Source organism: Puntigrus tetrazona, chromosome 16, assembly GCF_018831695.1.
Source record: "Puntigrus tetrazona isolate hp1 chromosome 16, ASM1883169v1, whole genome shotgun sequence".
NCBI lineage: Eukaryota > Metazoa > Chordata > Actinopteri > Cypriniformes > Cyprinidae > Puntigrus > Puntigrus tetrazona.
In genome coordinates this window covers 12,157,378-12,183,778 of record NC_056714.1, presented here as the reverse complement: position 1 = coordinate 12,183,778, position 26,401 = coordinate 12,157,378, and the positions used below count along the sequence as shown (strand labels likewise).

At 38.2% G+C, this 26,401-nt stretch overlaps 1 protein-coding gene across 3 annotated transcripts in view; it reads left to right on the top strand.

Annotated features, from left to right (window-relative positions):
• Positions 1-26,401, top strand: part of rapgef5b (Rap guanine nucleotide exchange factor (GEF) 5b) — a 47,319-nt gene that overhangs the window by 19,310 nt on the left and 1,608 nt on the right. For all 3 annotated transcript variants that reach the window (XM_043260841.1, XM_043260840.1, XM_043260838.1), the window contains 16 exons: positions 4,686-4,810; positions 5,458-5,558; positions 16,431-16,509; positions 17,382-17,526; positions 17,760-17,857; positions 20,148-20,178; positions 21,497-21,575; positions 21,731-21,880; positions 22,675-22,772; positions 23,167-23,283; positions 23,581-23,759; positions 24,566-24,656; positions 24,850-24,900; positions 25,143-25,230; positions 25,551-25,615; positions 25,866-25,920. In XM_043260841.1, coding sequence (XP_043116776.1) covers positions 4,686-4,810; positions 5,458-5,558; positions 16,431-16,509; positions 17,382-17,526; positions 17,760-17,857; positions 20,148-20,178; positions 21,497-21,575; positions 21,731-21,880; positions 22,675-22,772; positions 23,167-23,283; positions 23,581-23,759; positions 24,566-24,656; positions 24,850-24,900; positions 25,143-25,230; positions 25,551-25,615; positions 25,866-25,920 — 1,552 coding nt within the window. The remainder of the gene's footprint in view (positions 1-4,685; positions 4,811-5,457; positions 5,559-16,430; positions 16,510-17,381; positions 17,527-17,759; positions 17,858-20,147; positions 20,179-21,496; positions 21,576-21,730; positions 21,881-22,674; positions 22,773-23,166; positions 23,284-23,580; positions 23,760-24,565; positions 24,657-24,849; positions 24,901-25,142; positions 25,231-25,550; positions 25,616-25,865; positions 25,921-26,401) is intronic.

Here is a 26,401-nt window from a genome sequence, read left to right as displayed (position 1 = left end):
ATGTTAACTCGGTTCTGTACTAAGCGTGCACAAACTCCACACAAATCTTCATGATTTTTTTGCGCATACCTCTTTAAAAAGGTATGATTAAATGCACTTTTAAATACACTTCCCTGACATACTGTGCTGTTTGACTGTGAGGTACCGAGAGACTATAGGAGACCTGACAAAAAAAATAATAACCTATATAATTTACACGCATCCAAAAGCATGCAGTAAGAATGCTCTTTTAATTGCAGCAATGAAACAGAAAGTATCCGTGTATGGGTTTTTGTTTTATATTCATTGCGCAAGCACAAATGCGCTATTAATTGTATCACAGTGTTCTGAATCTGTTTTGAAAGAATTGCATAATGCATATTTTTTTATTTATCGCTATTTAATTCTTTACAATACAATTCTTTAATTTCAGACCCATAACAAACCACTCCATCCCCCCTGATTTTTTTTTTTCCACCTGCTTGTATTGTGTAATAATGTATTACGGTGTGCAACAGATAAATAGCTATGGTCACAGAATCAATAATTCATTTAATAGCAACGCATCCATTTGGCACAAGCATCCACGTGCTATTGAAAATATGTATATATATCTGATCTCGGGGGGGGGGGTTATGCTGCTTAATGCTACAAAGCAAAAGTCTGAAGTGACAGCATAAAATAAATGCGCCTCCAGCATAACGTCACACGTATGTTGTCTTGCGACAGTCTTTGAGAACGGTGGCTTCAATAAATGCGTTATAATCATCTAACCCTCTCATATGCAGTACGCCGTGTATGAGGTGACCGATTTCGTTTCTTTCGACTGAAGCTTGAAATAAGAGCGGCCCCCGTATAATCACAGAACTGGTCATCAGGAGCCAATCATGATGCATGCAGTCACTTTAGAAGGGAATGGGGTGGACAGGAGACCTTTTAGCATGATTGTAGTGTTTCTCTCAAGTCGAAAAAGAACTTTTCTTGTGAAATACGACACTTGCGGTATATAGTCTAGTGAGATTTCGCTGTTTAATGGTTCTTGTACCCAGCACTTGCCTTCTTAACTTTCAGAGTCAACTGGATTTTAAATTCAACTTCCAACAATGTTTTATAAGTCACTGATAAAAAAAGAGTGTCAGTGGTAAAGAGAGAATCTGGTACATATTCCTGTGTACTATATAGTATTTGTATTCATGTTGGTTTCTTTTTTGCCAGTGTCAAGAAAATTTGTATTGCACTGGTATAACCATAGAGTAAAAAGTAATAATTATTCTTTAAAGGGTTAGCTCACCCAGAAAATAAAATTAGCCCATTTTGTACTCACCCTTATCATCCTAGGTGTATATGACTGTCTTCTTTTAGACTGTTTTTTCAATAACACAAAAGAATTTGAATAAAGCTAATCTATTCAGTGCAAACCAGTGCATTTTTGTAAGAAAAAAAATGCATATTTAAAACATTATAAACACTTTTTCACACTATTTTCTACACATTTTATCTTAACCTTTGGTACTCTTCCTAATTTTTTTTTGGCATGTTTGTAACACTTTAATGTTTCAGATCAAACTAATTTAAATATTAAATGTGACAAAAAAAAAAAAAATCAGGAAGGGGTTTCCAACACTTTTTGCACACCAATGTATGTAATTTGGAATATTGCATAAGGACAAAAGATTTTCCCCATACACAGATTTTGCACCCGATTCAGTCAGTCAGTGAATTTGTTGCATTGACCAACAGAAAGCGGCTCGGTTCGAAAGTGACTTCTGTGCGCTGTGCTTCACGCATCTAAATAACTAACAATAGATGCAGTGTGACTGCGCCTTAATCATGAAAACTCCTACGTTTTTCACTTTCGTTTAGTTGTATCTTATTTTGCCTAAAAAAAAAGCGCCGTCACTGGTGCCCATTCCAAAAAATACATGCAAATGGATACTCTGTGGGTAGAAGGAAAAGACACAAATAGATTATTGCATCAAACAGCCGCAGCTCATTCGAGTTTGCTTCTAGCCCGCGCTGAAGAAGGTGGCCTTTTAACAGCCCAGAGGTTTTCACTTCGCTTCCTTAGCACGTCTTAATGCCACTAAATGCCACGTAATGTTCCTTCGCCACTATTTAAACGTTCAGATTTCCTCCCCTGGAGTCTAGATATATACGGACAGGACTTGTTTATCATACGCTGCCATTAATGGAGCTTTTCGCCATGCAGGCCGAAGCTAAGCAGAAACTTCTGCCCGGGGAGATGTGTCTGAGACTGTTGCTTTTTCAATGCAGTTTGTGCTGATCACCATGAGCGTGTGTGGGGGTTGCATGTGTGTGTGTGTGTGTGTGTGTGTGTGTGTATGTGTGTGCAAGATTACTGAAGGTCTCTCAATACTTCAGTGCAATGGGCAATTAGAGCAGAAAAGTGCTGGTCCTTCCAGCCTGTCTGTCTGCCTAATTACGGCCGCACACGCGCCACATTGACTGATGTGCTGTTTGCTGTGGTCTGGGGACAGAGAGCATGAAAACCAGCTCATTAAAACGTACACACACACACACACACACACACAAACCCTAAATGATCTATCCATTAATTACCGCTAACTTGAAATGCGCTTTTTTTTTTCTTGGTGTATCATTGTAATGAGGATGTTTTCGTGGAGTGGCAGTGAGATCCTGTCTGTATTTTGATGGCTGAAGCATTATTGGAAGGCGTGAGAATTTCACACCCATATTTACACACTCCAGTGACTCATGCTGGCTAAACTATAGCAAACAGACCCTTCATTGGAGTTCAGAGTCCAGAGTCGTTACAGTGTTCATATATGATCAAATTTTCTTCTGGCTTTGCATTGCTCACAGTAGTCTTCTGTAGGGTTTAGTCTGCATTAGAAAAATCAGTGTTTGAGCTTGCATTTGTGTTTTGTATACATAATTATTTACAGCAATGGTTCTGTCTGCGAATTGTGTTTGTACATTTCTGTTCAGTTTTAAGAGTATATGAATATTGGAGGTGGGATGGATTGAGTGCTTTGTTCTCAGTGTGTGTGTGTGTGTGTGTGTTTCAGCGTGTTCAGAGAGCTGTGTAAGATTGATAACGCACAAAGGGCAAAGTGACAGGGCTTTTACAGGACAATAACAGTGAAATGTTGGTCCCAGAACGTTTCCTTCACACAAACACAATATTTATACATGCTAACCTACAGTACATATGCAATGATCTCTAAAAGTAGGCTATCTGACACTAAAGACCCAGTTAAAAATGCATATGTCCAAATTGTCATGGTTTCGAATGCATTTTTTTTTTTGCAACCCCCTCTAATGAATGTTAACAAGCCATCTATAAATATTTCATGAGGGCCCAGAAACAGAATATTCTGTTTTCATTAAAAATAGATTTTGTGGCATCCTAACAATAGGATCTTTTTTTATTATTATTATTTACTTATGTTTTGCATATTATTGACAAATAATTGCCTGTCATCAAATTCAGAGTTGTGCATATTATTCTTAGAAATCTCTTTCATAATGCATAATTAGTTTGACTTGAATCAGGCGTCATGTTGCAATTCTTTATGAAATTACAATCTTATTGTATCTATAGTCTTATTTCTAACAGTATTTTAATTGCTTTATATTTAAAGGTCATGAACTGCCTTTGTTTTTTATTTTGTACTTTTCTCTGTCTTCCGCTGTTAATGTTATCAACATCTTTACATCAAAGACATCATAATTTAGAAGTAATAAGCGATTTTCGATCGGCCCTGTTTTTAACCCCCCTCATCAGAACCCTCTGTTTGAATGGGCGTGGCAGATTGTAAACTCAGAAGTACACGCCCACTGCTATGATTGGCTAATAGTTGTATATGTTTGGGTCAAAAACGTATAAAAAAAAAAATTCAATCTAATCCAGTCCAACTCTGAAAAAGCTCCTCCCCTTTAGAATGAAGGGCCTTTTCTGATGACATCACGCCCCTTTAACTGTCAGTGTTCTTTCTGACTGAAACGCCTGCTTTATTACTTCCAATCAGTTCTCAGTAGAAAAAAAAGCCACGCCCTCTATTTTCCTCATTCTATATTTAGTTTTTCTTGGAAGTATGTCATAAAACATGCGTAAAATTCGTCACAATCTTTCATTTCACACAGATTTTAAAGGCAGTTTTCTCAATATTTTGATTTTTTTTTTGCACCTTCATTCCAGAATTTCAAATAATTGTATCTCCTAACAAACCATACACTTATGTAAAGCTCGCTTATTCAGCCTTTAAAGGATGTACAAACTTCAATTTCACAAAATTGACCCCGATGACTAGTTTTGTGGTCCAGGGTCACACTCATTGTTCTTGTGACTTAATGACAAAGTGCTATATTTTGGGTGGGCTGTGCTCAAATACGTTTTCATTATTCATTCATCAAACCATCTCACCGCACGTAACATTTCAGCATAGCCCGATCGCGACTCATGATTGCGCAATATCAACCAAACTAATTTCGTTGAATTAATCCACCTTTTCGACGGGCGAATCATTATAATACAAATGCGGCCGTGCGCCTACAGTAGCATCGTGTCGGGTCACGATAAAAACGGACCCATTGAACGGCGCCGTTTGATGTAGGCTGTTTAATTTAAAACTGTATTGTGATGGAAATCAGGGGAGGGAGACAGACAGGGACGGGAAGACAGGGAATCTCCTTGGTGATAATGTAACCCCTCCCCCCTGCAGCCCTCCAGTGACGCAGCAGTCCGTGTGTGCGAGAGAGAGCGGAGCCACGAGGTGCTGCTGCCTCAGAGGACGACGTCACCGAGAGCTCCCTCCTCCTCCTCCTCCTCCTCCTCCTGGACCGGGAGGTAAGCAGTCGCACGCCCGCTCTCACATGCGAGCGGCGCTTGAGAGCACACGCACCCTTTCTCTCTCTTTCTCTTTCTCTCTCATTTCTCACTCTTGTCAGTCCGTCTTGCATGTAATCTGTCCAGCCCTGCCTCTTTGTCACTTTATTTTTATCTCTCATCTCCCCGAAGTCATTATCTCTCGCATTCAATCACACACACACACACACACACTCGTCTGAGGATGTGCTGCATTGCCGCGCGCTCTTTCCTATGGATCCGTTTGGCTTGAACTAGAAGCTCCAGAGCGCAAAGAGAAGGGACGTCAGGCTGTCGCACCAAGTCTCCTCGATTCCTCCGGGGTCAATGTGGTAAGTCGGCGCCGATGCCGACATGGGCAGCAGGCGTGCAGTGGCCCCGGACCCGCGCCTGGACGGCAGGTTAATGCCGGCCGCTTTGGTGGAACAGGAGGAAGACGAGGATGAGGACGAGTCGTCCGACACCAGCAGCGCCGACCGAGCTACCGTGCCCACGTTTGACGTGCCGTATTTCCGTTACATTGACGAGGAGGGCACGGAGGAAGAGGGCGAGGAGGAAGGCTGGTGCAGCAGTCGCTCCATGTCCTCCATCGAAGAGGAGGACTCCAGTGACTCTTCTGTTTCCCACAGGTACGCTGCCGTGCCCGCCGCCCCCGAAAAGGTTCTGGAGCATCTGCTGGGCCACCTGAGGCTGGATGAGGAGCAGAAAAGCCCGCAGAGCAGAGAGACAGGTGAGCCGTGACCTTTCACCTCAGTGGTGACGCGCATGTACATTCAGGTGTTATCTGCAGACTTTGTGCACTGGTTTTAAAGCAAAATCTGACAGGTGTTTCTGGATGCCACAGACACAAGTTTTCTGTTGTGCTAAATGTAATACATAAAATAACAACTACAATTAAGATACCTGAAAATATACAAATACAATTTGAAACTTTAATACATACTATAATACTAAAATGCATATTAAATGAAAGTTAACATGATCATCTCTTCTAGCTTCATGTTGATCTAAACCATAAATGACTTTTTTTCTTCTGTATAAAGCAAAAGAAGGTGTTTTGAATGTCTTTTTCTCCCATACAATGACAGTAGGGTCTAATAGAGTATAGTTTGTGTTTTTGGCTTTAAATTTAATTATGAGAATAAAACAGTTTAAAATCTTTTTTTTAAAAGATGATCTTTTGCAGTATAAAGTCAGTCATACAGGGTCGGCATGTCATGAATCATTGCAGAGTTGTAATATTGTGTGATCTGTTTTTTTAATAACTCTAATTTTAGGAATCGTAAATCTAAATCTAGTACCTGCTGTATGTATTTTCAGCAGTATATCTATCTTCTGGTCTTGTTTTTGTGCTGTAATGCTAATAATGTGATAGTGGTGGTCTACTTTTAGCTGACTGCCCCACTATATTCTATCCTGCTGGTACTGGGTTATTATCTCCTGCTGGCTTCGGTGCAGTGCCTGCCGTCACGGATGGCATGCTGCACTCCATGTTCAGCTGGCAACAATTAAACAAGGTGCTTGAAAGAGAGAAAGTCAGACTGAGACGCACATTATATCATCTATCATATAAATACTGTAAATACTAGAAAGATTACAGCGTCATCGTATCAGGGTCACACGAGATAAAACTATAGCACCATTGCGTGCAATATTCTGCCTGCCAGGCTCACATTATATTTCCTTTTCCAGCAGGAATTGTTGTTGTAAAAGTATTGATTTTGCTTCTCCGTAGGGAACAGAACATCTCTGTAGCCCTAAAGCCATTAGGTCTGGGTCAAATATGGAGCGAACTGCTGATTTTGTTGTTCTTATACAGCGTTCTTCGTAGTTATGCTTTGAAACTGAACAAAGAAATGAATTTGCAAGGTTTATTATAGTAACTCAAATGCGCTCTGTTTTGGTATTCTGAATTGCAGAAGTTGTGCGTGTTAGATATCAAGCTGTTATGTCTCTCAGACTGGATTAGAGGAATGAGTAAGTGTTCTTCTCCTCAGAAAAAGCCTGACTCTGCGGAGGCTGGTCCCCTTCCCTCTGAATGGAGAGCCAGTCCAGCGGAGTGAGTTCTAACCTCATTAAAGACATTGATAGCTAATCGCTATAGTTCAGCTCACTTCTCTGTTGTGCGCACAGAGTCTGTCTGTTTAAATCCTGCACTGCTGCTGCAGCTCTTCTGTTTGCTTTCAATGCAATTCCAGAACTCTCCTCCACTGCTGAACACAGGAAAGGACGCCGTTTGAACAGTACAACCGGACCACTTATGCTTATAGAAATTAACTAAAAGAGTAGTTGAGAATATTTTTAAAGAGATAGCTCATCCAAAAAGGAAAGTTTGGTTAATTTCTTGATTGCTCTGAAATTTTCCTTTAATCGCACTCATTTGTTTCAAACCTGTGTGACTGATTTTCTTCTGTGGAGCTCAAAAGGAAACGTTCTGAAGGATCGTTCATGCAATGCCAGTAAACGTGAAGAGTAGATTTCAAAGAGGACAAAAAGCACCATAAAAGTAGTCCAAATGCATCCTTTTGCACAGCATTTCCAAGTTTTCTTCGATAGATGTGTTTGAAAAAGACCAAAATTCTCCATTCACTTTCACTTGCATATAAATGAGCTGCTTGGACATTGTGCTAAACCTCTCCTTTTGTGTTCTACACAAGAACGAGAGCCCTACGTCACCCGAAAGACACGCATTCATTTTGTAGTTGAACTATTCCTCTAAAAGCTTTGTGCCGATGTAGTAGACCTTTTATTGTCACCATTCTGTTATTAAAACAACTAAGATTTGTAGGTGTTGTCAAAATTAACAATGACATACTGCGGGTGGAAAAGGCCGTTGTGATCTATGAACTGTCATATGAAGTGCGTTCACTCCTAACTGCTTGGTAAGCTCTATTCTGCTGGGAGGGTTTTGTCCACAGTATAAAGCTATTATGCTTTAAATGCTTTGACGGATAATAAATGAGGCTTGTTGGCTTTTTTCTGAAATGCACCATCATTGCATTGGCTCCAGATGCCTGGTGATCCATACATAGATTTACTAAGGCTTTGTGTATGTCCGTATTTCTTTGTATTGTGTGTTCTCTCTCGGAGAGAGAGAGAGAGACAAAGAAAGAACTAGACAGACAGAAGGAGAGACGGAGACTCCCAGAGGACAGGTCTCAGGGGAGATGAAGCTTGCCGGTGTATTATATGGGATTGTCATGCTTGCACTCCCCTCACATGAGTAGGGAGTTTGATAGGGCTCAGTATTGATTTCATACAGCTTCTGATGTATCCATCAGCTGATCCCGTATGAATTCCGTGTTTACATCCTGCAGGACAGGCAGCTTCTGCACACAAAGGGATTTAAATGTTTGTTGTTTAATGTACGAAGCCGAAGGGAAGCGCACAGTAAAAGTATCGATTTGTTTATGGAGGGTAGAGGTTGTTTTATTGTTTTTCCAAATGAAAGGTATCCAGCCAAGTGTATCTCCCTACAGAACCGGAGCTCTTGGCATCTCTCAATGCTAATAAATACAGAAACAAGAAAGAGAGGGGTAGTAGTTTGGTACTTTTATGTGGTTCGGTGCTTTTATATATATATATAGTCAAACATACAAGAAGTGTAAAAATTTTACTGCAGCGATTCTTTGGGAATAGTGTTTTGTTGTAGTGTTTTCCGCTTTCGGTCTGCATGTGTTTGTATGAGGAATGACGGATTCCAGCTGAATTCTGCCCGATAGCAAAGAAGCAGACGGGTTGAGGAAGAACTCTGATCAATTTCATTGCTAATTTAATTTAGATTATTTCGGTGATCATGTTTATTGATCCTCAAGCCAAGAGGACAGACCGATTTATAGTATTTTTGGATTCTAGCATGTGTTCGATGAATGAAATGTTTCCTGTGTGTTCGATATAGACTGTTCTCTGCAGTCGTTTTCAGTTTCAGTGCTCCGGGTGTAATAATGAAAAGTCTATTCACAGATTAATGATCTGATGCATCACATTGTTAAAAGTTCCCGTATGAAATGCAAGTAGATATTTTCAGTACAGCAATAAAGGTGAAACATTTAGTGGGTTTCAAAAAGTCGAAAACCACTTTGAAAATTTTTTGGGGAAAATTAAAAAAATATATATAATTAAAATATACACACACATATATATATATTATATATATATATATATATATATATATATATATGTGTGTGTGTGTGTGTGCATGTGTGTGTGTGTGTGCATGTGCTTTAATAATATCCATTAATACGTTTATTCAGCCAAGACACACTATGTTGACGCAAAAGTATTTGAAATTGTAACAATATTACATTATTACTGTTTTTGCTGCAATGATGAGCATAAAAGACTTCCATAGTTTACTTCAACTTTTTAGTTCACAATTGTAATAATATAATTTGTAAGACCAATATTAATCTACTTCTCATTCAAAAGGTAAAAACATTTAGATTTACATGTAGATCAGAAAATTATGTTGCAGTAGCATGTGTTTATCCAGTGTTCTTTATCAGTCCAGCAGTCGATGTTGAACAAATCTGATAATGGACGAGCTCACGCGCGTCGGTAAGGGATGCAAATTGGTTTTCTCTGATCCAATATCTTCTACTCCTGCCTTAAATGAAGTCAGTCACCTGGGCAGCTCTCTGGTCGGATCTGTGTTCAAGGCCCGCTGAGGGTAATTGGCGAGCTCTGGTCAATGAGCGATAATCAATCCTTGACCAAATGGTCGAGGGAGAGACTTTTGGGAACGCCTTCATTGATGATAATAACTTGGCACACACCAGAATTGCCGAACACTCGCACACGAACCCTGAGCGTAATGGGCCCGAAGCTGTCAGAGCTTATTATCCATGCTCTATGAGCATGATTTATGCAAAACGGGGATAATTTGAGTAAAATACTTCCTCTAGACATCAAAAACAAAATGAGGGGAGGGAATGTGTATGTGTGCTTTTCAAAAATCTGCTGCAAACACTTAATGAGATGAAGCTGTTTAAAGTCAATCATCTGTCTCACCTTCTCATTAACTGTAACAGTCTCATTTTCTTTTTCCTGCACGCTCTGGTTTCTCGCGCGCATCTGTCAATATCATAAGCTGCTGACCGGGTCTGTGCCTGTAAAGCCACGAACTGCGCGATCCCTCAGCTGTCCATCAAAGCACCAGACAGCGGCTCGTTTGACCTCCAGGGTTCGCCGCTGTCATTGAGGTGGTCATTAACTTTTTCGGCTTTTTTTACATCGTGTTTTCAAGTCAAGCTGACACGGTCTGTCTGATCGTTCCCGCGGTGTGGGTGGAAGAGCTTGAAAGAGCTCGGAAGATGCAAGAGAGAGGCCGAGAATGTAGTTCGACTGTGAGGGAATACACAAAACATAGCTTCTGACATTATTTAGCCAAGGTTTTTCTAACAAAATTCTCTTGAAAAACAATTCCCCATATAATGAGAGTTGCTAGATGTTTCATAATGTTTGCAAATGACATCTATTTATTTATTTTCATCATCTTCTTTTTTTAAAATATTCCAATGCTAATTCACGTTAATACATTTTAGTTTTTTTTTATTTGCATTTATTTAAAATTAGAGCACATTAAGTAAATCAATGATGTATAAATGGAACTCAGGACTCACTAGGGACCAGTGAACAAGAAGGGTATATAAACTTTAGAATGAGGTCATTTTCAGTTAATTAAATTCAGTCGTTATTTTGCCTTGTGGAGAATAATATATAAACCTCTGTTGTGTAGATTGGCTTATCCAGGACAGTATCAAATGAACAATATAAACATGCAATTTTCATTACACCTCCTGTTTTGCTAAAACTATTCCTATTCCATATCAATACACATCTCCCATTACAATTTTTGAATTGAGATATATTTTCTGTTGCATTGATGAAAATTATATTTATTTTTCTATGATGTTGGGGTTTTTTTGGCTACATTGAGGGAATTCGATTAATTTTTTTACGGTTATAAAATAAGCTTAAATTATATTTAATCTTTTAGACCTTTTGCAGGTTTTGTCCTTGAACTTCATCTCTGTCGAAGAGTAAATATCTGGTTAAGTGAAATGAATTATTGTAGAATCAACGGAAGTTATATTAATGTTTGAAGTGGATGTCATCTTGTAGGTAGACAGAAGATTTTAAAACGAGCGATTGATTCATAAATTTGTACGACCTTAGCTTCACTCCGCGGAAAGAAAAACGGAAGACAACGAACAGTTCTGATTCTAGATTCAGTCTGCACTCTTAGTCATGGTCAGTTTATGGGTTTGCTACATGCACAATTACCATAGAGTGAAAAAAAAATGCCAAAAGAGGTTTTACTAGAGAAGTCAAGTATGTCTAATCCTTTGCTGGTCTCGCACTTTCTCATGGCAGAGCATGAGGTTTTTTTTCACGTCGAGCTGTAGTGAAGTCCCTCGTTCTTCAGATAATGAAAAATGCATCGCGTTTTAGTGGTGGCTAAAATAAAATGGAGAAGGACGAGTGAGGTTTATCTGCTGCTGCAGAGTGAGAGTGTTAATGAGAATTCTTGTGAAAGTGTCTCTGCAAATTAGTGCGTGTGCTGTATGTGTGTGCGTTTGCGTGCCGCTGCTGATTGGATGATTCGATTTAGTTTAACTAGTTCAGCAGCGTTTCCGTTTTCAGATGCACAGCACATCAAAACTAGAGCATAAAGGTGCAACACTTGCAGCGCTGACAGTTTCTGGTCAAGCTTTGTTTCTTCATTGGTTTGCAGTGTAAGCGTGGCATAAGTAGGAGTCAATGTATTTGGTGAGAGTGATGCTTTTTCTGTTAAAGCAGGTTATTTCATGGCCATAATTATTGGCTGTTATTAATATAAACCTTTTTGACTGCGTCTGGAATCCAGATCACGAGGAAGAACAGACAATACAAACGATATTGTTGTACACAAACATACTATATCCACCATATTGACATTGATTTTTGCTAATATTTTGGTACTGACAAAAGCATGTTGTAAAAATTTGAATTAATGACTATTTTTGCATTCATTTAGAACTCAATGCAACAGAGTTGTTTTTATTAGTAGTTGAAAAACACCTATGCAACTACGTTTTAAATACAGTTTTAGAATTTAGTTCATGTAGTGTCAGAAACAAAAAGTTGTGCAGCACTTTGTGTATTGGAGTAACTCGAATATTTCTGTTTGTCTAAGTGTGCCATCTGCTGAAGAAAAGAGAAAATCTATCATTTTCATTCAGCCCATGCTGTATTTTATTAAGCAGTTAAAAATGATAAATTGCATGCGAAAGTCAAACCGTATTTTCACAACGCGCATTATAAATTGTTTTATAAACCCTCCATCCCTCCATTGAAAGTCCAGGATTTGAAACAACGTGAGGGTCTGTAAATGATGACATAGTTTTATTTTTCTAAACCTGTATTAGTTTTTCTTGTTTTTTTTTTGTTTGCTTCAGCTATGATAAAGAGGCATTGCATTTTAAATGCCTTATAAACTGGGAATGTCTAAAACGAACAGCTCGTTTCAAGCGTTGGCTTTGTAATTGTGTCTGAAAAGAGAGATAACATACTCCTAACATAATGGGGTTTTGTTTGCTTGTATTTTTTTTTATGGTAACTGCGCCTTTAAGACTGCTTCTTTGAAATAGCGTTACCACGCGCCGCTATCTCTTCAGTGTGGTTTCCGTCCAATTTTTTTGCCCACACAATCACAAAATAAGCAAGAAAACAAACCTAATTTTGAACTAAATGTAAAAATGCCCATAGAACATCGGCAGGTGCAGTTTGTCTTCCGGTATCATGACTGCCGTGCTTTCTAGTCATACACTAATTTGACATACTCTGTTTTGCATTCTGTCAGTGTTAAAAAGATACTGTGTCCGAATGTGCATGCTTTCAGTGTGTGTGTGTGTGTGTGTGTGTGTGTGTGTGTGAGCGAGCACCACTGGCGACGGTGTGTACAGCTGCTCGCTGCAGATTACCATAATGATGCAAGCAGTTCAGTAGAGCAGAACACACAAAGCTCAAGGAAGTAAGTGTGAAATTAAGGAAGAATTTACAACAGTGCCAATGCAGCACGCTCACCGCAGCCCGCAGGAAGAGTGTCACTAATAGGATTTACAGCTTATAGAGGAATCCCTCTGTCACTATACACTGCTTCAGAAAACACTCAGCTCATTCATTATGCGCTCTTTCTGTCCATTCCACCCTCCTTCCCTTCTACTTAGCTCTCTGGGTTTCAGAAGTCTAATTTAGTGCTAATTGGAATAAACATCAGACTGTCTTAAATCGGACCGTGAGAAATGGCTGCAGTCTGTTAATTTGGCTCGATTTAATTGCATTTTCCGGGAATTCTAAGAGCTACATTTATACTAACCTTTTACTTAGTATTAACACACAAAGTCTTTGTAACACTGTACAGTTAAAAGTCAGAGGAGATATAATCATTTAACACCACTTGTGTCTTACATATGCATATATACAGTATCTATCTTTATATATATATATATATATATAATTACGTGTCCTATGGTGTAACTCAGAAATGAAAAAAAATGTAACATTGAGGATAAACCTCTCTTATGCTCTCTTAAGATACATTTTTCTCCTATTATTTGTGTGTTAAGTATATAAACATTTACACACACACACAACAAACTTTTGAGCGATTGTATACTTGAAAGGCAAAATTGCATAAGATATTAAGTTTACTTGTCTTACGCCACTGGCAAAGTTGTCTTATGCCTAAAACTCATTCATATTTGTCAGATTCATGCTTGAAAGAATGTTTTTAAGCATAAGCATCATTTGAAGGCTTATAAATAATTCATAATAACGGTTTGAGGGACAAATCTGATCTATTTCAATATTTACAAGCTCATATTTGATTGTGGTAATGATGTTTATTGATCCTGTAGCCAAGAGGGTGAACTGCTTTTATTGTGCTTTTGCATTCAATGTAATGTCGAACCTAATTGTTCCTCCGTGTCTAATTATCAAACATTTTCTATTGTAATGATAATAACTTAAATTTTAAAGTTTCAAATTCACTTTTAAACTATATATATATTTTTAATATGTGTGTATCGTCGCTAAAGGTTTGAATATACAGTAGAAACTTCGAATGTACAGATCGGCCGCTTTGGAAAATGTATTTAGTTTTTCGATTATTACAAATTCACAAAAGGTTAACTGTAAAATAAACAAGCACGGCGTCACGTTTTGCTCATTACCGTTAGCACATTTGTTAAAAGGTGTTCAGAACGTACGTTCACGGCGTCTAAATTACTCACGAGCCAAAAACAGATTATGATACGACGCGCGATGCAGAGGCTTAGATGTCGAGATTTTGCCGATCCGCAGATCAGATGAGAATATCGATTGATGTCTGCGAGAGCAAATGGTGAAATTTAGATTCCCGCGGAGCAAATGAAAGCGGAATGAACAGCGAATGCACATCAGTCATTACGGCCTTATCAGAGTAATAGTGTGTTTCAGTGGGATCAGCGGAGAGGTCAGGAGCATTAAGGGCCTTTTAATGTTTCTCTTCTTGTTCACTTTCTGTGGATTTGGTCTGTGTATTATTAGCTGTAGGATATAGTGCGGATGGTGTTTAGCAGGGCTCGCTGACCACAAGACCCAAGACCCAAGTCGTGAACCAGCAGAATCTGATGTTACTTGGAGCAGTAGGCATGTTGCGCTTTCAGTATTTAATGTCTTGTTAAATTTGCACAAATGTATTTCGATATTTGGACACTCGTAAATGTACGGTATGAAATTCATTGGATAAGTAACAATATATAATCAATATATTGAGTGTCATCTGCAAACTAAATTGCGTAGAGTAGAACAGGTGTATTTATAGCAGTAGCCAATGTATGGGTTAAAATAACCTAAATGTCAAAAGGATGTTAAGTAAAGATCACGTTCAATAAAGATATTTTTTCTACTAGAAACTTCATTTTCGATTAGTTATGTGCATTCCTACGAACTTGATGCAGACACCTTTTAAAGGCGATTTTCTCAATATTTAGATTTTTTTGTTAAAAAAAATGGTATCTTGGCCAAATATTGTCTTATCCTTACAAACCATACACCAATGTCTTACTTATTCAGCTTTCAGATTATGTATTAATTAAAATTGTATAAAATTGACCCTTATGACTGGGTTTGCACGACGACTGAACATGATTATGTTAGGCTTTTATAACAAATCAAATTTTGACGGTAATTCAAATCATTATTATACAATAACAATGTAATTTATTCCTAAACACAAAGCTGAATTGTCAGCAGCCTTAACTTTTTTTTTTTTTTTTTCTTTTTTTTTCTTAATTAAATTGAAGAAATCAATTTGAGATATGCACTTCATATTTTTACGGAAACTATCTATTCTTTGCTGAATATGAAAATTCAAAAGAACGTGAAATTGATTAATGCAACGTGTACCTGCTGAATAAATATAACAATTCATTTGTCTTATGAGAGCGTATCACGGATTCCACAAAATATTAGCATATATAAATTATATATATATATATATATATATATATATATATATATATATATATATATATATATATATATATAAAATGCATGCACACACAGCATAGTGTGTATATATAACAAACGTGTATCATTAATATTATTCATAGGTACAATATTCTTAACATATTAAGCCTAATAAACTTTTTTTTTCCTTATTTTGGGGAATTATTATAGTATTAACTGGAACTTTATAATATTGTGCGTGAATTGTTGTTCTATCAAGAGCTATAGCCAGCAGGTGAAATAATGGAAACTCAAAGAATAGAGGTTACTCTAAGGTGAACGATAAAGGACTCTTCATTTTTCCAGAATGAAACGAATCTCTTTAACAGAGGTTACGCAGCATATGGTTAAACGCGGCCCATTACTACACACGGAGGAAGCGCTCCGTCGTTCTGCGAGGCAGATAAGGATGGCTGCCATCTCTGCGCCGTGGGACGAAAAAAAACATTAGCAGTCTCGCTCAAGGTCACCACGCACCGAGCTCTCCTTCCTTCAGTCATACTTTCACAGGGAGATGATGTATGAACAGCGGCACAGAGCGCTTCCAGGCAAACACAACTCTAATTAAAGTGGTGCAATAGCAAAGTGCGATAATGCAGACGAAAGGAGGTCAGGAGGAAAGAGAGAGAACGGAAGAAAACAAACAAGAGCACATGTAAACCGCACGCTGAATTTTTCATGACGCTACACACAGTTTTACGTTTTTGTGTAGCTGCCGAATTTTACTTTGAAATTTACTGGTCTTCGTTCAGTACAGTAAAGTGAACGGTGACTATAGATGTCAACGTTTTAGTTTTCAGTGAATTTTATTTCGTTTTTCACACAAAGATATCGTACGCCTTGACTTGCACTTAGAATTCAGTCGTGATGCTTTTATGCATTTCTTTTCAGTCTTTCAAGCCTCATCCACCATCATTATAAAGCAGAGTGAACATTCTTCTGAACGTCTCTTTGGTGTTTCACACACAGATGAAACCATTCCTTTAAAAACATTTTTTAGTATTTTTTTCGGAGTATTTTGCGTCGTCTTGCTCAAATGTCTAACGCGAATTGTTCTGTTCATTTTCAGAGAACCTTTTGGATGACTTCCTGCTGACCTACCCTGTGTTCATGTCCATCAGTGACCTGTGCCAAGCGCTGCTCGGGCAATATCCTTCTCGTCACATGAACGCATGCTTCATTGCTGATGTTGTTTTTCTATAATAACTGCCTGTTTACATTTTTTAAAGGTGTAAAATATAAACAACCAGTTCAAAGTAATATTTTTAAAGCAGAAGTCACTTTTGATAACCAAGGATATATTAATTTGATCAAAAATACAGTAAAAATTATGCAAATCTGAATTTTCAGCAACTACTGTATAACTCCAGTCTTTAGTGTCACATGATCAGAAAACATTCCAATATGCTTATATATATTTTACTTCTCTAATTTAAATATTAATGTGCATATTTGTCACACATAATACTACATGGTTACAGTATTTTTTTTAAGTTAACTAATATATTAAATAATAAAATATTTTAATAGTGCTTTATAAGTTACGTAGTTACGTAAAAACATATTTTATACGATTTATATTTATCTTAGGTTTGAAGTCTACAAAAATAATTAATGTTCATCTAAGAAAGAAATGCAAGACTTTAAGCATAGGCCCTTAATGAGATATTTTCGACATGATGATATAGATTTTGACAAAAGTGCCAAAGTTAATTTTATTGTAAATTGCATACACATATGCAAAATATAATGCATAAAGTAATGTGAGATGATCCGAGACCCCCATGAAACGGTAAGCGATTCAAGCAGCGCTGTGTTATACACGTTCTGTTACACGATCTATCTGGTATTAAACCACTTAACAAATTCCACGCTGTTTAGCCGAGGGCGCGCAATTAATTCTCTCTTGCTAAAGCCCTGTTAATTTAATCCAGAGAATTGAGCCGCAGGCGTTTCCTCCTTCCTCTGAACCGTGTATCCGAGCAGTCTAGATTCCGTGCCTTAACTGCTGCTGGTCCACCTATTGTTCAAAGAAAGGCAGGATGAAAGAGGAGGGGAGAGACACTCTGCTTAGGAAACGAAAAGTGCTGCACCTGCTGTCCCAGTGGAGCTCGCTGTGCCCAGACCTGCCCCGGGACGACGAGCACGCCAAACTCTTCCTCAAGGTACGGATGGGGAGAAGGGAGGGAGTTATTTTTGGAAGCACAAAAATGCCACCACCCCTACAGCTCTCGATTCCTTAATGCCACATAATGAGGAAGAGATGGCGAGATTACTGCTGGCTTCAGAGGATTTATTATTTTTTTTTAACGCCCTCAGACATTTTCATTATCATGCACGCTGGTGAAACGGCGCGCTCGTACCCGCTTTACAATTCCCGTTCGTTTCACGTTTGCAGACCCTGTACAGATACGTTCTGGATGATCTCTACGAGTATCCTTCGCTGGAGAAGGATCTGAAAGAACTTCAGAAACTTCTTCGGATGCAAAGGAGACAGTGAGTGGCCTCATCAACACAGCTGATGTTACACACTGAGTTTTGTTACATTTTAGCGATTCGTTTTCTGGTTTCTGGGAATAAGCTCGTTGATAAGGAGGATATTTTAAGATGCATTATTTATATTCGCACAATCGCGGCCTTTATTTGCTCTCCTAATAAGAAAATGGGAGCCGGAAAAAGACAGAGCTTTGCGCTATAAAGCCTCATCTACGTTTTGAATAAATCAGAGTTTTTATCCATGAAGCCATTTTTCCAGCTCTACTTGACGTGGTTTTCCTCGACTTCCTGCCTTTGTGTGTTCCCTGGGAGACGTGATGAGAAATAGAGTAACGGGGAGATGATAAGGGAGTGAAATGATGTTGTTGACAGATGAAACCCTCATCAGACGCTCACAGATGACAGAGATTCTGCTCTGGGTGATAAATCCTTTTCTCAGGGAATAGTTCACCCAAAAAAACATTCACACAAAAATTCTGTCACTATTGTTTTTGGTTTTTTTTATACTATGGAAGTCGATATATATATATGAGGGTGAGTGAATGTTGGCAGAATTTTCATTTTTGGGCAAACTATTCCTTTTAAATGGCTTTTTCTGAATTTCTCTCGACATAAATTAAAATTAAAATGTAAAGATACATCCAAGGATCTACTAAATGCACAATATTTTACATCAGAAGACAAGGACATACAATCTTTGACGGCAATAATGCAAAAAATTAAGCACCAAGTACCTTTGCCCCCTTTTTTTTTAATTTGATGCAGCTTCTAAAATTATTATTACACATTTATATCATATAGAACAATGCTTATTATAGAGCTGCACTTTTACAGTAAAAAGTATTTCAATCACTGTCAGCTTATTATAATATTATAGTATACATTTTAAATTATTTTTTATTTTACGGTAAATCGTTGCTGATTAGTAGCAGGCTAATACTGTGTGTGTGTGTGTGTGTGTGTGTGTGTGTGTGTGTGTGTGTTTAGGGGATAGAAAATATTGTTTGGTCAGTGCAAAAGTAATAGAAATATACGAAAAGTCCCCACAGTTTATGATGATTTATGTCATAGATATCTGATTTTCTTGCTTATGTTGATCATAAAGAAGATATTTCTGTATTTACTCTATTTTAGGGAATCAATTAGGGGATACTCTTCATTTTACTGTAATTTAATTAATTTAGTTAATTCTGTTGCATAAAATACTGTTTAGACTGTAAAACAATTATATATCAATCAGTAATCAATTTAACATCAAAATTTAACATGTAATGTTAAAATGCATGTTTGTTTTTAATCAAAATTTTTCCTTTTTAAATACTTTTGTCAGTCCAAGAAAAATGTACGAAGCTTTATGCTATTAATTTAAAAGAATTAAAATAGCAGTTTCATGCCTGGCCTTGTATTGCTCAACTGGTCAAGGTTGATATGGGATTCAGAAAGATTAAAGATTTATTAAAGAGAGTTAATTAGTACAATAATGTAATTATACTCTTGGAGATGTAACTAGATGTAACACTGTGTGTGTGTGTGTGTGTGTGTCTCTACAGTGCTTATAGAGTATACTCTAAAAAGTATTTAGTTTCTAGTTACTAGTAATTATTATTGTTATTTTAATTATACTCTAACCGGTTACAAGAACATATCTTCTCTTTTCTTTTAATATTTAAAGAACTACAAAAAATAATAGCACTAAAATTGTCTAAAAACATGCCTCACCTTGCCTTGTTTTCTGCTTTGCCTTTTTATATACAGCAATTACAGTAAAGTCAGTATTTTATTAACACAGAATCAGGAAAGCAGCTTTGTGATATTCAGATCAGGAAAAGGGAAAAGAAGGAATAAATTCCGCTTTGCATATGAGCTCTTCTCCAGCATTTCTGTTTAGTAAGCAGAAGTCCTGGCTTTGACCTCCGGGCTATACATCACACGGCCGCTGGTGCTTCACGAAAGGCCAATGATTAATTAGAGAGGCATCAGACGGGGAATATGGAGACCATAAAGCTCCCGTTTTTATCAGGCTGTTTAATCAGAATGAGGTGTGCATGGATGAGGACGTCGCGCGCTTTCATTTAGATGAGGCAATCAGTAAATCACATCGTGTCGGGCTTTAATGTTAGCGCTGATGATTCAGGCCTGATCTGAATGAGAAAAGGCTTTTTACGAGCGTTCCTCGCAGCGGGTGGGAGATGCCGTCTCGCGGTATTGATATAATGGCACATTTATATTTCGAGTGATCCCTGTGGCTCATTCTTCTCTATTTCTTTCCGTCTCCCTCGTCTCCTCTCAGCACGGTGGATGAATACTCTCCGCAGAGGAAGGTAAGAGTTAAGACCAGCCGAATCTCAATGAAACCCCTCCGTGTACTTTGATTGAACTCCTTGTGTTTCATAGCATTTTTATTTGGCATTTACTGTAAGGTGGAAGATGGGCATAACAAAAAAAAACAAAAAAAACACCGTCCGTCGTGAAGTAACTTGCAGCTTCAAGCTTTTTAAAAACGTACTTTAGGGATATTCTAAAAATGCGAAATACAGGTCCCTTCCCACCGAGGATGATGAAGTAATAAAGCTCACGCCACAGCTGTAGTGATAACCACAACGACGCAGAGGATCAGTGTAGTTGGATTCATTTTCAAAAGCCAATCAGAATTCATCGCTTTAAAATAAAACCCAGCTCGGTCTCTCAGAGTTAATAAGTCGAGTTTTACCGTTTTGAATCCATTCAGCCGATCTCTGGCTATAGCTTAGCGTAGATCGTTGAATCCAGTTAGACCAGTAGCATTGAATTCAAAAATGACCAAAGACTTTCAATATTATAGAAGACTTAAGTTTTAAATAGGAAAAATAGAGAACCTCTGGTCAATTTTGAACGCGACGCTACTGATCTAATTGGATTCAGTGATCTACGCTAAGCTATGCTAAAAGTGCTATCACCAGAGCCGGAGATCGGCCGAATGGATTCAAATACGGTAAAACTCCAGTTATTAACTCTGGAGGAGGTGGAGAACTGTTACTTTAAAGATCTCAAGCATTTAAAGAGGCTGACAACAATGGTTAGCATAAACCGAATGTTGACGTGTACTCTAATATTGTCATCATTGCAATTATATTTTAGGTTGTCATATTAGGTGCGAACAGACCTTTGGTCACAAAATTTACCAGAATGAATAGCAATTGCTGTTAGTATTAATATTTTAGAATATTTTATTCAGTGTTGTTACAATATTGTTTATATACTGTTGTATTTATTCAAATTTGGAATGAGCTTTTTTATTTTTCATTTTTATTCTTACAATTGTAGTTCGAGTTCTAGTTATTTTATGCGCGTTTGTTATTATTTTTTAATATTTCTGTTTAGCTTTATTATTATTTGTAACATGTCTATTTGGCTTTTACCTATTTCTATTCCAGTTCTAGCTACAGTCATTGTTAGGAATATATAGCCATAATTACTTAGTACAGTAATTTTGCACAGCAATTCAAATTGTTTTAAATTTCAGCTTTAGTTCACGTTTTAGTCTTTATTCAGCAATGACGCTACTCGCTTCTAAGTTACACGGCTTGAGGTGTGTGAGACGGTGTGCGCATTTCATATAAACAATGCAATTCTCAATACCGCATGTTTACAATCTTCCAGAATAAAGCCCTTTTCCACCAGCTGAGTCTGAAGGAGAACTGGCACCCCGTGAGAGGAGCTCAGAGGGACAGGAAGGAAGGTAAACTCATTAATATTCCTTCATATTTCTCTCCTACTCTAGCTTTGCCTACGGAGCTGCTGGGTGTTTATGAATAACAGCGTGGGAGAATCTTGTTTTAAAGTGAATCGGTGGTTGATTGATGCAGCGCTGTGTGTGTGTGTGTTTCTCCTCAGTATTGTGCCGTGTGTACGTGACCATAGACTCATACGTGAGTGTGAGGACGCACAGCGAGGTGTGTGTTCAGGAGCTGCTGAGCACCGTGGCCGAGAGGCTGGACTGTGCCGAGGACGACGTGGTGCTGATGGCCGTCGCGTATCCTGGAGGTCTGAACGAATTCATACATCTGTCTGCTTTCATGTTGATTGAGGTCTGCAGGGGTGACATCGTGCTTTTAAACGAGTCATTAAGGTACGACAGAGCTAAAAGCCTGCCGTAAATGCTGCGTGCAATGCGTTCTAAAGCGTAAAAATACCACACGTTTGCAGATATTTAGGAAGCGTTAAGCTCACATACTTGGGGAAAAAAGGGGATTCTGTGTGTGTGTGTGTGTTTGTTTTGGTCTGTGTGATTCCACCCACTGTCAGTTAAAACACCGGGTTGCCAGTCAGTGGAAAACAAAGCGTACTGCTTCTTTCCTGTTACGTGTCCTCAATTTGGCAACCGCACTTCTTTTTCTTCAGTGTATATGATAAAACTGGTTTCCGGTTATTTAAAATGATCAAGAAACATAATTTGTCTAACAGTACATGGTAAATTCTCAAATATTAAGTGACGTAATCATAAATATAAGGGCCGCTAGAGGGGCATCCATGTTTGAATCAAAAGGCTCCCAGAATATAGACATTGGTGAAAAAGGCTAAATGTGTCTGTATAATACTTTTAATACGGAAAGAGATTTTTCGTGTAAAACCTTTCAGCAAATAACGCACACATTTTTAGTGGTTCACCAGTTAGTTTACTGGCTTTTTGTATATCATGACCTCAGGTATATTTTATACTTTTTCCTTCAGACCAAATGGTTCTTGGGACCAAGCACGTTTCTTTTTTTTTTAAATCAGCTTTTTGTTAGCACTTTTCCGCTGTAGCTCACCGTTTACCCTTGTGCCTCTCTCTCCAGAGAAGGTTCTGCTCGAGTCGGATCAGTGTGTGTTCTCGTCCTCGCTCAGTGCCGCCGAGCGACTGCACGTCTGCAGAAGAGACCTGACTGAGATCACGGTGAGAGTCAGAACGCTGTTAAAAGAAATCAGCTTTCCCCTCCATCACTTCAAGTCTACACACAACTGTACAGCCTCAAAGACGCTGCATTCTGAACTTTTCTTGTATCAAAGTTCCTGCCGGTGTACAAAAATACGCTCACTACTCCGGAGAGCCAGGAGCGTTATATTCTGGATTGCAGATTATTAAATAGGCGCTGATACTGTATGCAAATATGGGTGGGCATGTGTTAATATCTTTGTGATCGATCCACTTTATCTTAGTATTCAGAAATGGTTTGATTCACCTGGGAAGGGACCTTAAAACCAAAATCCTCGATATGGCCCCTTTAAAGCACACAAATAACAGTGCGCTTGTTGATAATAAGCAGAGTGTCTGTCTCCTGTCGTCCCAGAGCCCCTCCACTGATAACGGGCAGCAGCGCTCAGTAAAGATGCTGAGCATGAACACGTGGGATGTAGCCGTGTCGCTCACCAACTGTGACTGGAGTCTCTTCAGTAACGTCCACGAGGTATAGTCTTCACATTTCAGATGATGTGCAGCACCAGAGAAGGTGTCCTAGAAAGGATATCTTACAAATAAAAATAAACTAAAGCTAAATGTAGTTTGTTTACATGATATATGTGTGTGTGTATATATAAAATAAAAATATATATAAAAATACCTTACTTTTGTGTTTGGAAGGCAAGGGTAAAAAATAATGATTCACTTGTATTCAAACACACTCAGTAGTGACAATTTAATACCGACTTTCAAAACGAATCTCCTAAAACATTCAACAGCCACGCTGTGTTTTCTTTCTGCGCAGCAAGAGCTGGTGTACTTCACTCTGAGTCGTGACGGCAGCGCTGGCCACACGGTGGCGCTGGAGCAGCTGTTGCAGCGCTGCAATGAGACTCAGCAGTGGGTGATGAGCGAGGCGCTGCTCTGCCCGACCCTCTGCAAACGTGTGCAGCTCTTCAAGAAATTCATCAAGATCGCAGCACAGTAAGTATACGCTCGCAAACTGAAAACCAAGCTCAAGTATATCATACACTTAGCAAGCAGCTACCCAACAAACTCGAAACATCCTAGCAATCAGGAGCGTAGCAAAAAAAATCACTTGCACGTAAGTCGCACATGTAGCAAAAGCCAACAACATATTGTATGGATCAAAATGATCCATTTTATGCCAAAAATCATTAGGGTATTAAGTGAGGATCATAGATATTTAGCAAATTTCCTACTATAAACATACACTATCGATACTTATTTTTTGATGACATGCTTTTCTAAGAACTTCATTTGGACTATTGTAAAGGCGATTTTCTCAATATTTAGATTTTTTTGCACCCTCAGATTTTCAAACAGTAGTCTCTTGACTAAATATTGTCCTATTTCTACCCACACATCAATGGAAAGCTTTATTCAGCTTTAAGATCATATCTAAATCTCAATTTTAAAAAAAAAAAAAGACCTAACTGCTTATTGCATTTTGCTATCTTTAGTCGCATCCTGCTGCTCATGGAGTCCTCATGGACTATTCGCAAGCAAAATTGTTTTGCACCAAAAACGTATTCATATTTTAGCAAAGCTCCAGTTGGTAATTGTATTTACTACTTTACTACTTTTAGTGAATAATTTGTTAGAGGGTCACATCAACTGACACTATTAAAATGGCTGCTACGCCCCTGCTAGCAATCGCATAGTAACATGCTAAAACCTCGAAGAACATTGTGGTTTCTTGAAATGTGAAACTATTTGTGATTGTATTCCTTTCTACTCAAATGAATTGTCTTCCGTTCTTTATTTAGCTGTAAAGCACAGAGGAACCTGAACTCGTTCTTTGCTATTATTATGGGTCTGAACAGTCCGGCCGTCAGTCGACTCACTCAGACATGGGAGGTAGGAAGACAGAAATATACTACTGCATATCAAGAAGTGGCAGCGTTGCACTTGGATTTCCAGCATCAGTCTATATTTACACTGAACTGTTTTTAGAAGCAAGAAACTAGAATGTATTGCTGAACAGGAACTGCATTGGCTTCAGTTCTTCAGTTTTTTTTTTTTTTTTTTTTTTTATCTGTCCTCATTTCAGAAAGTCCCTGGGAAGTTCAGGAAGTTGTTCTCCGAGCTGGAGAGCCTGACGGTAAGTGATTGTGTTAAGTTGCCTCCTGCTAGTTTACCTCCTGCTAGAGAATTTTGTGCTGTTTACGGCTCATTAGGATGTAATATATGAAGCCGTAATCATATCGGAGCCTCTGGCCTCCGGGGAGGAAACAGCAGGTGGTGTTACAGAGGAAGAGATTTGAGACAAACCAGATGGTTTCTGTGTAAAATAAAACAAACACACAAATATGTACACGTGAATGCTTTTTTCGTGACCCGCAGGACCCGTCTTTAAATCACAAAGCCTACAGAGATGCCTTCAGGAAGATGAAGTCTCCCAAGATCCCTTTCCTACCTCTGCTTCTAAAAGGTGTGGTGAGCTTACTGAATATTTGCATGTGATCTGCATTCATGTGGACGACGTGATTGGAGAAGTCCTGCATAAGTCACCAAAGAGAAATCAATGCGTAATTGAATCATTTAGAAAATAGGAATTAGAATTTCTGTTGCAGTGGACATAGCTTCCGATCACAAATACAGGAGAAATAGTAACCTAAATACTGACTAAAAAAAATTAGCGTTTGTCACTAGTTGCTTTGTTACAATATATCTGGTTAGGACATTGTGAAAGTGTTTTTTTTTTTTTTCAATTAATGTGTGCTAAATTTACAACAATTTCTTTCTGAACAGATATTACCTTCATCCATGAGGGCAACAAAACATTTCTTGACAACCTAGTCAACTTTGACAAACTAGTAAGTGAACAACTAGACCTTATAGAGCTTGATAGCCCAAAAATGAGAAGTGTCATCATTTATTTATCCTCACGTCATTCCAAACCTGTAAAATAAAGACCTTTTTTTTTCCCAATAAAGTCATGCATGTTAGGAATGACATGAGGGTGAGTAAATGATGACAGAATTCCCATTTTTGGGCACTATTACATTAATATTATGTCCCATTAAATGAGCAAAACAAGCTAATGTGAGTGTACTTTCTGTACAGCACATGATAGCAGACACGGTGCGGATTATCAGGCATTGTCGGACAGATCACATGGGTAAGTGCTCAAATTACATTATATATATTTACTACCATACTTCAAGAAGGAAATATTGTAATATTTGCCAAACTGAACAAAATTAAGTTTAACCATTTAATCCACAAATTCCCATTGGCGATACATACTACATAATCCCAGCACTGCCATTGGTTGAGCCAGTGTTGCTATGGCTAGTTGCTGGTCGGACTGCTCAAAACGTTTTTTGGATAGCGCAGAAAATTCTCAGAACCTACAAATGGTCTCTTCAGAAGCTGTCAGCTCATTTTAAGCCTGGGTAGCAGAAGGTAACACAAAGACCAATTGCACTTAAAGGGATAGTTCACCCAAAAATGAAAATTAACTACAAAACCTATAAGATCCATCTTCGGAACACTACTATGCGCTATTGATGCTGAGGAGACGAATTGATGAACACAGTCATTATTTTAGTTTTCTTTGCATGCAAAAAGTATCCACGTATCTTCTTAAAATTACGCTT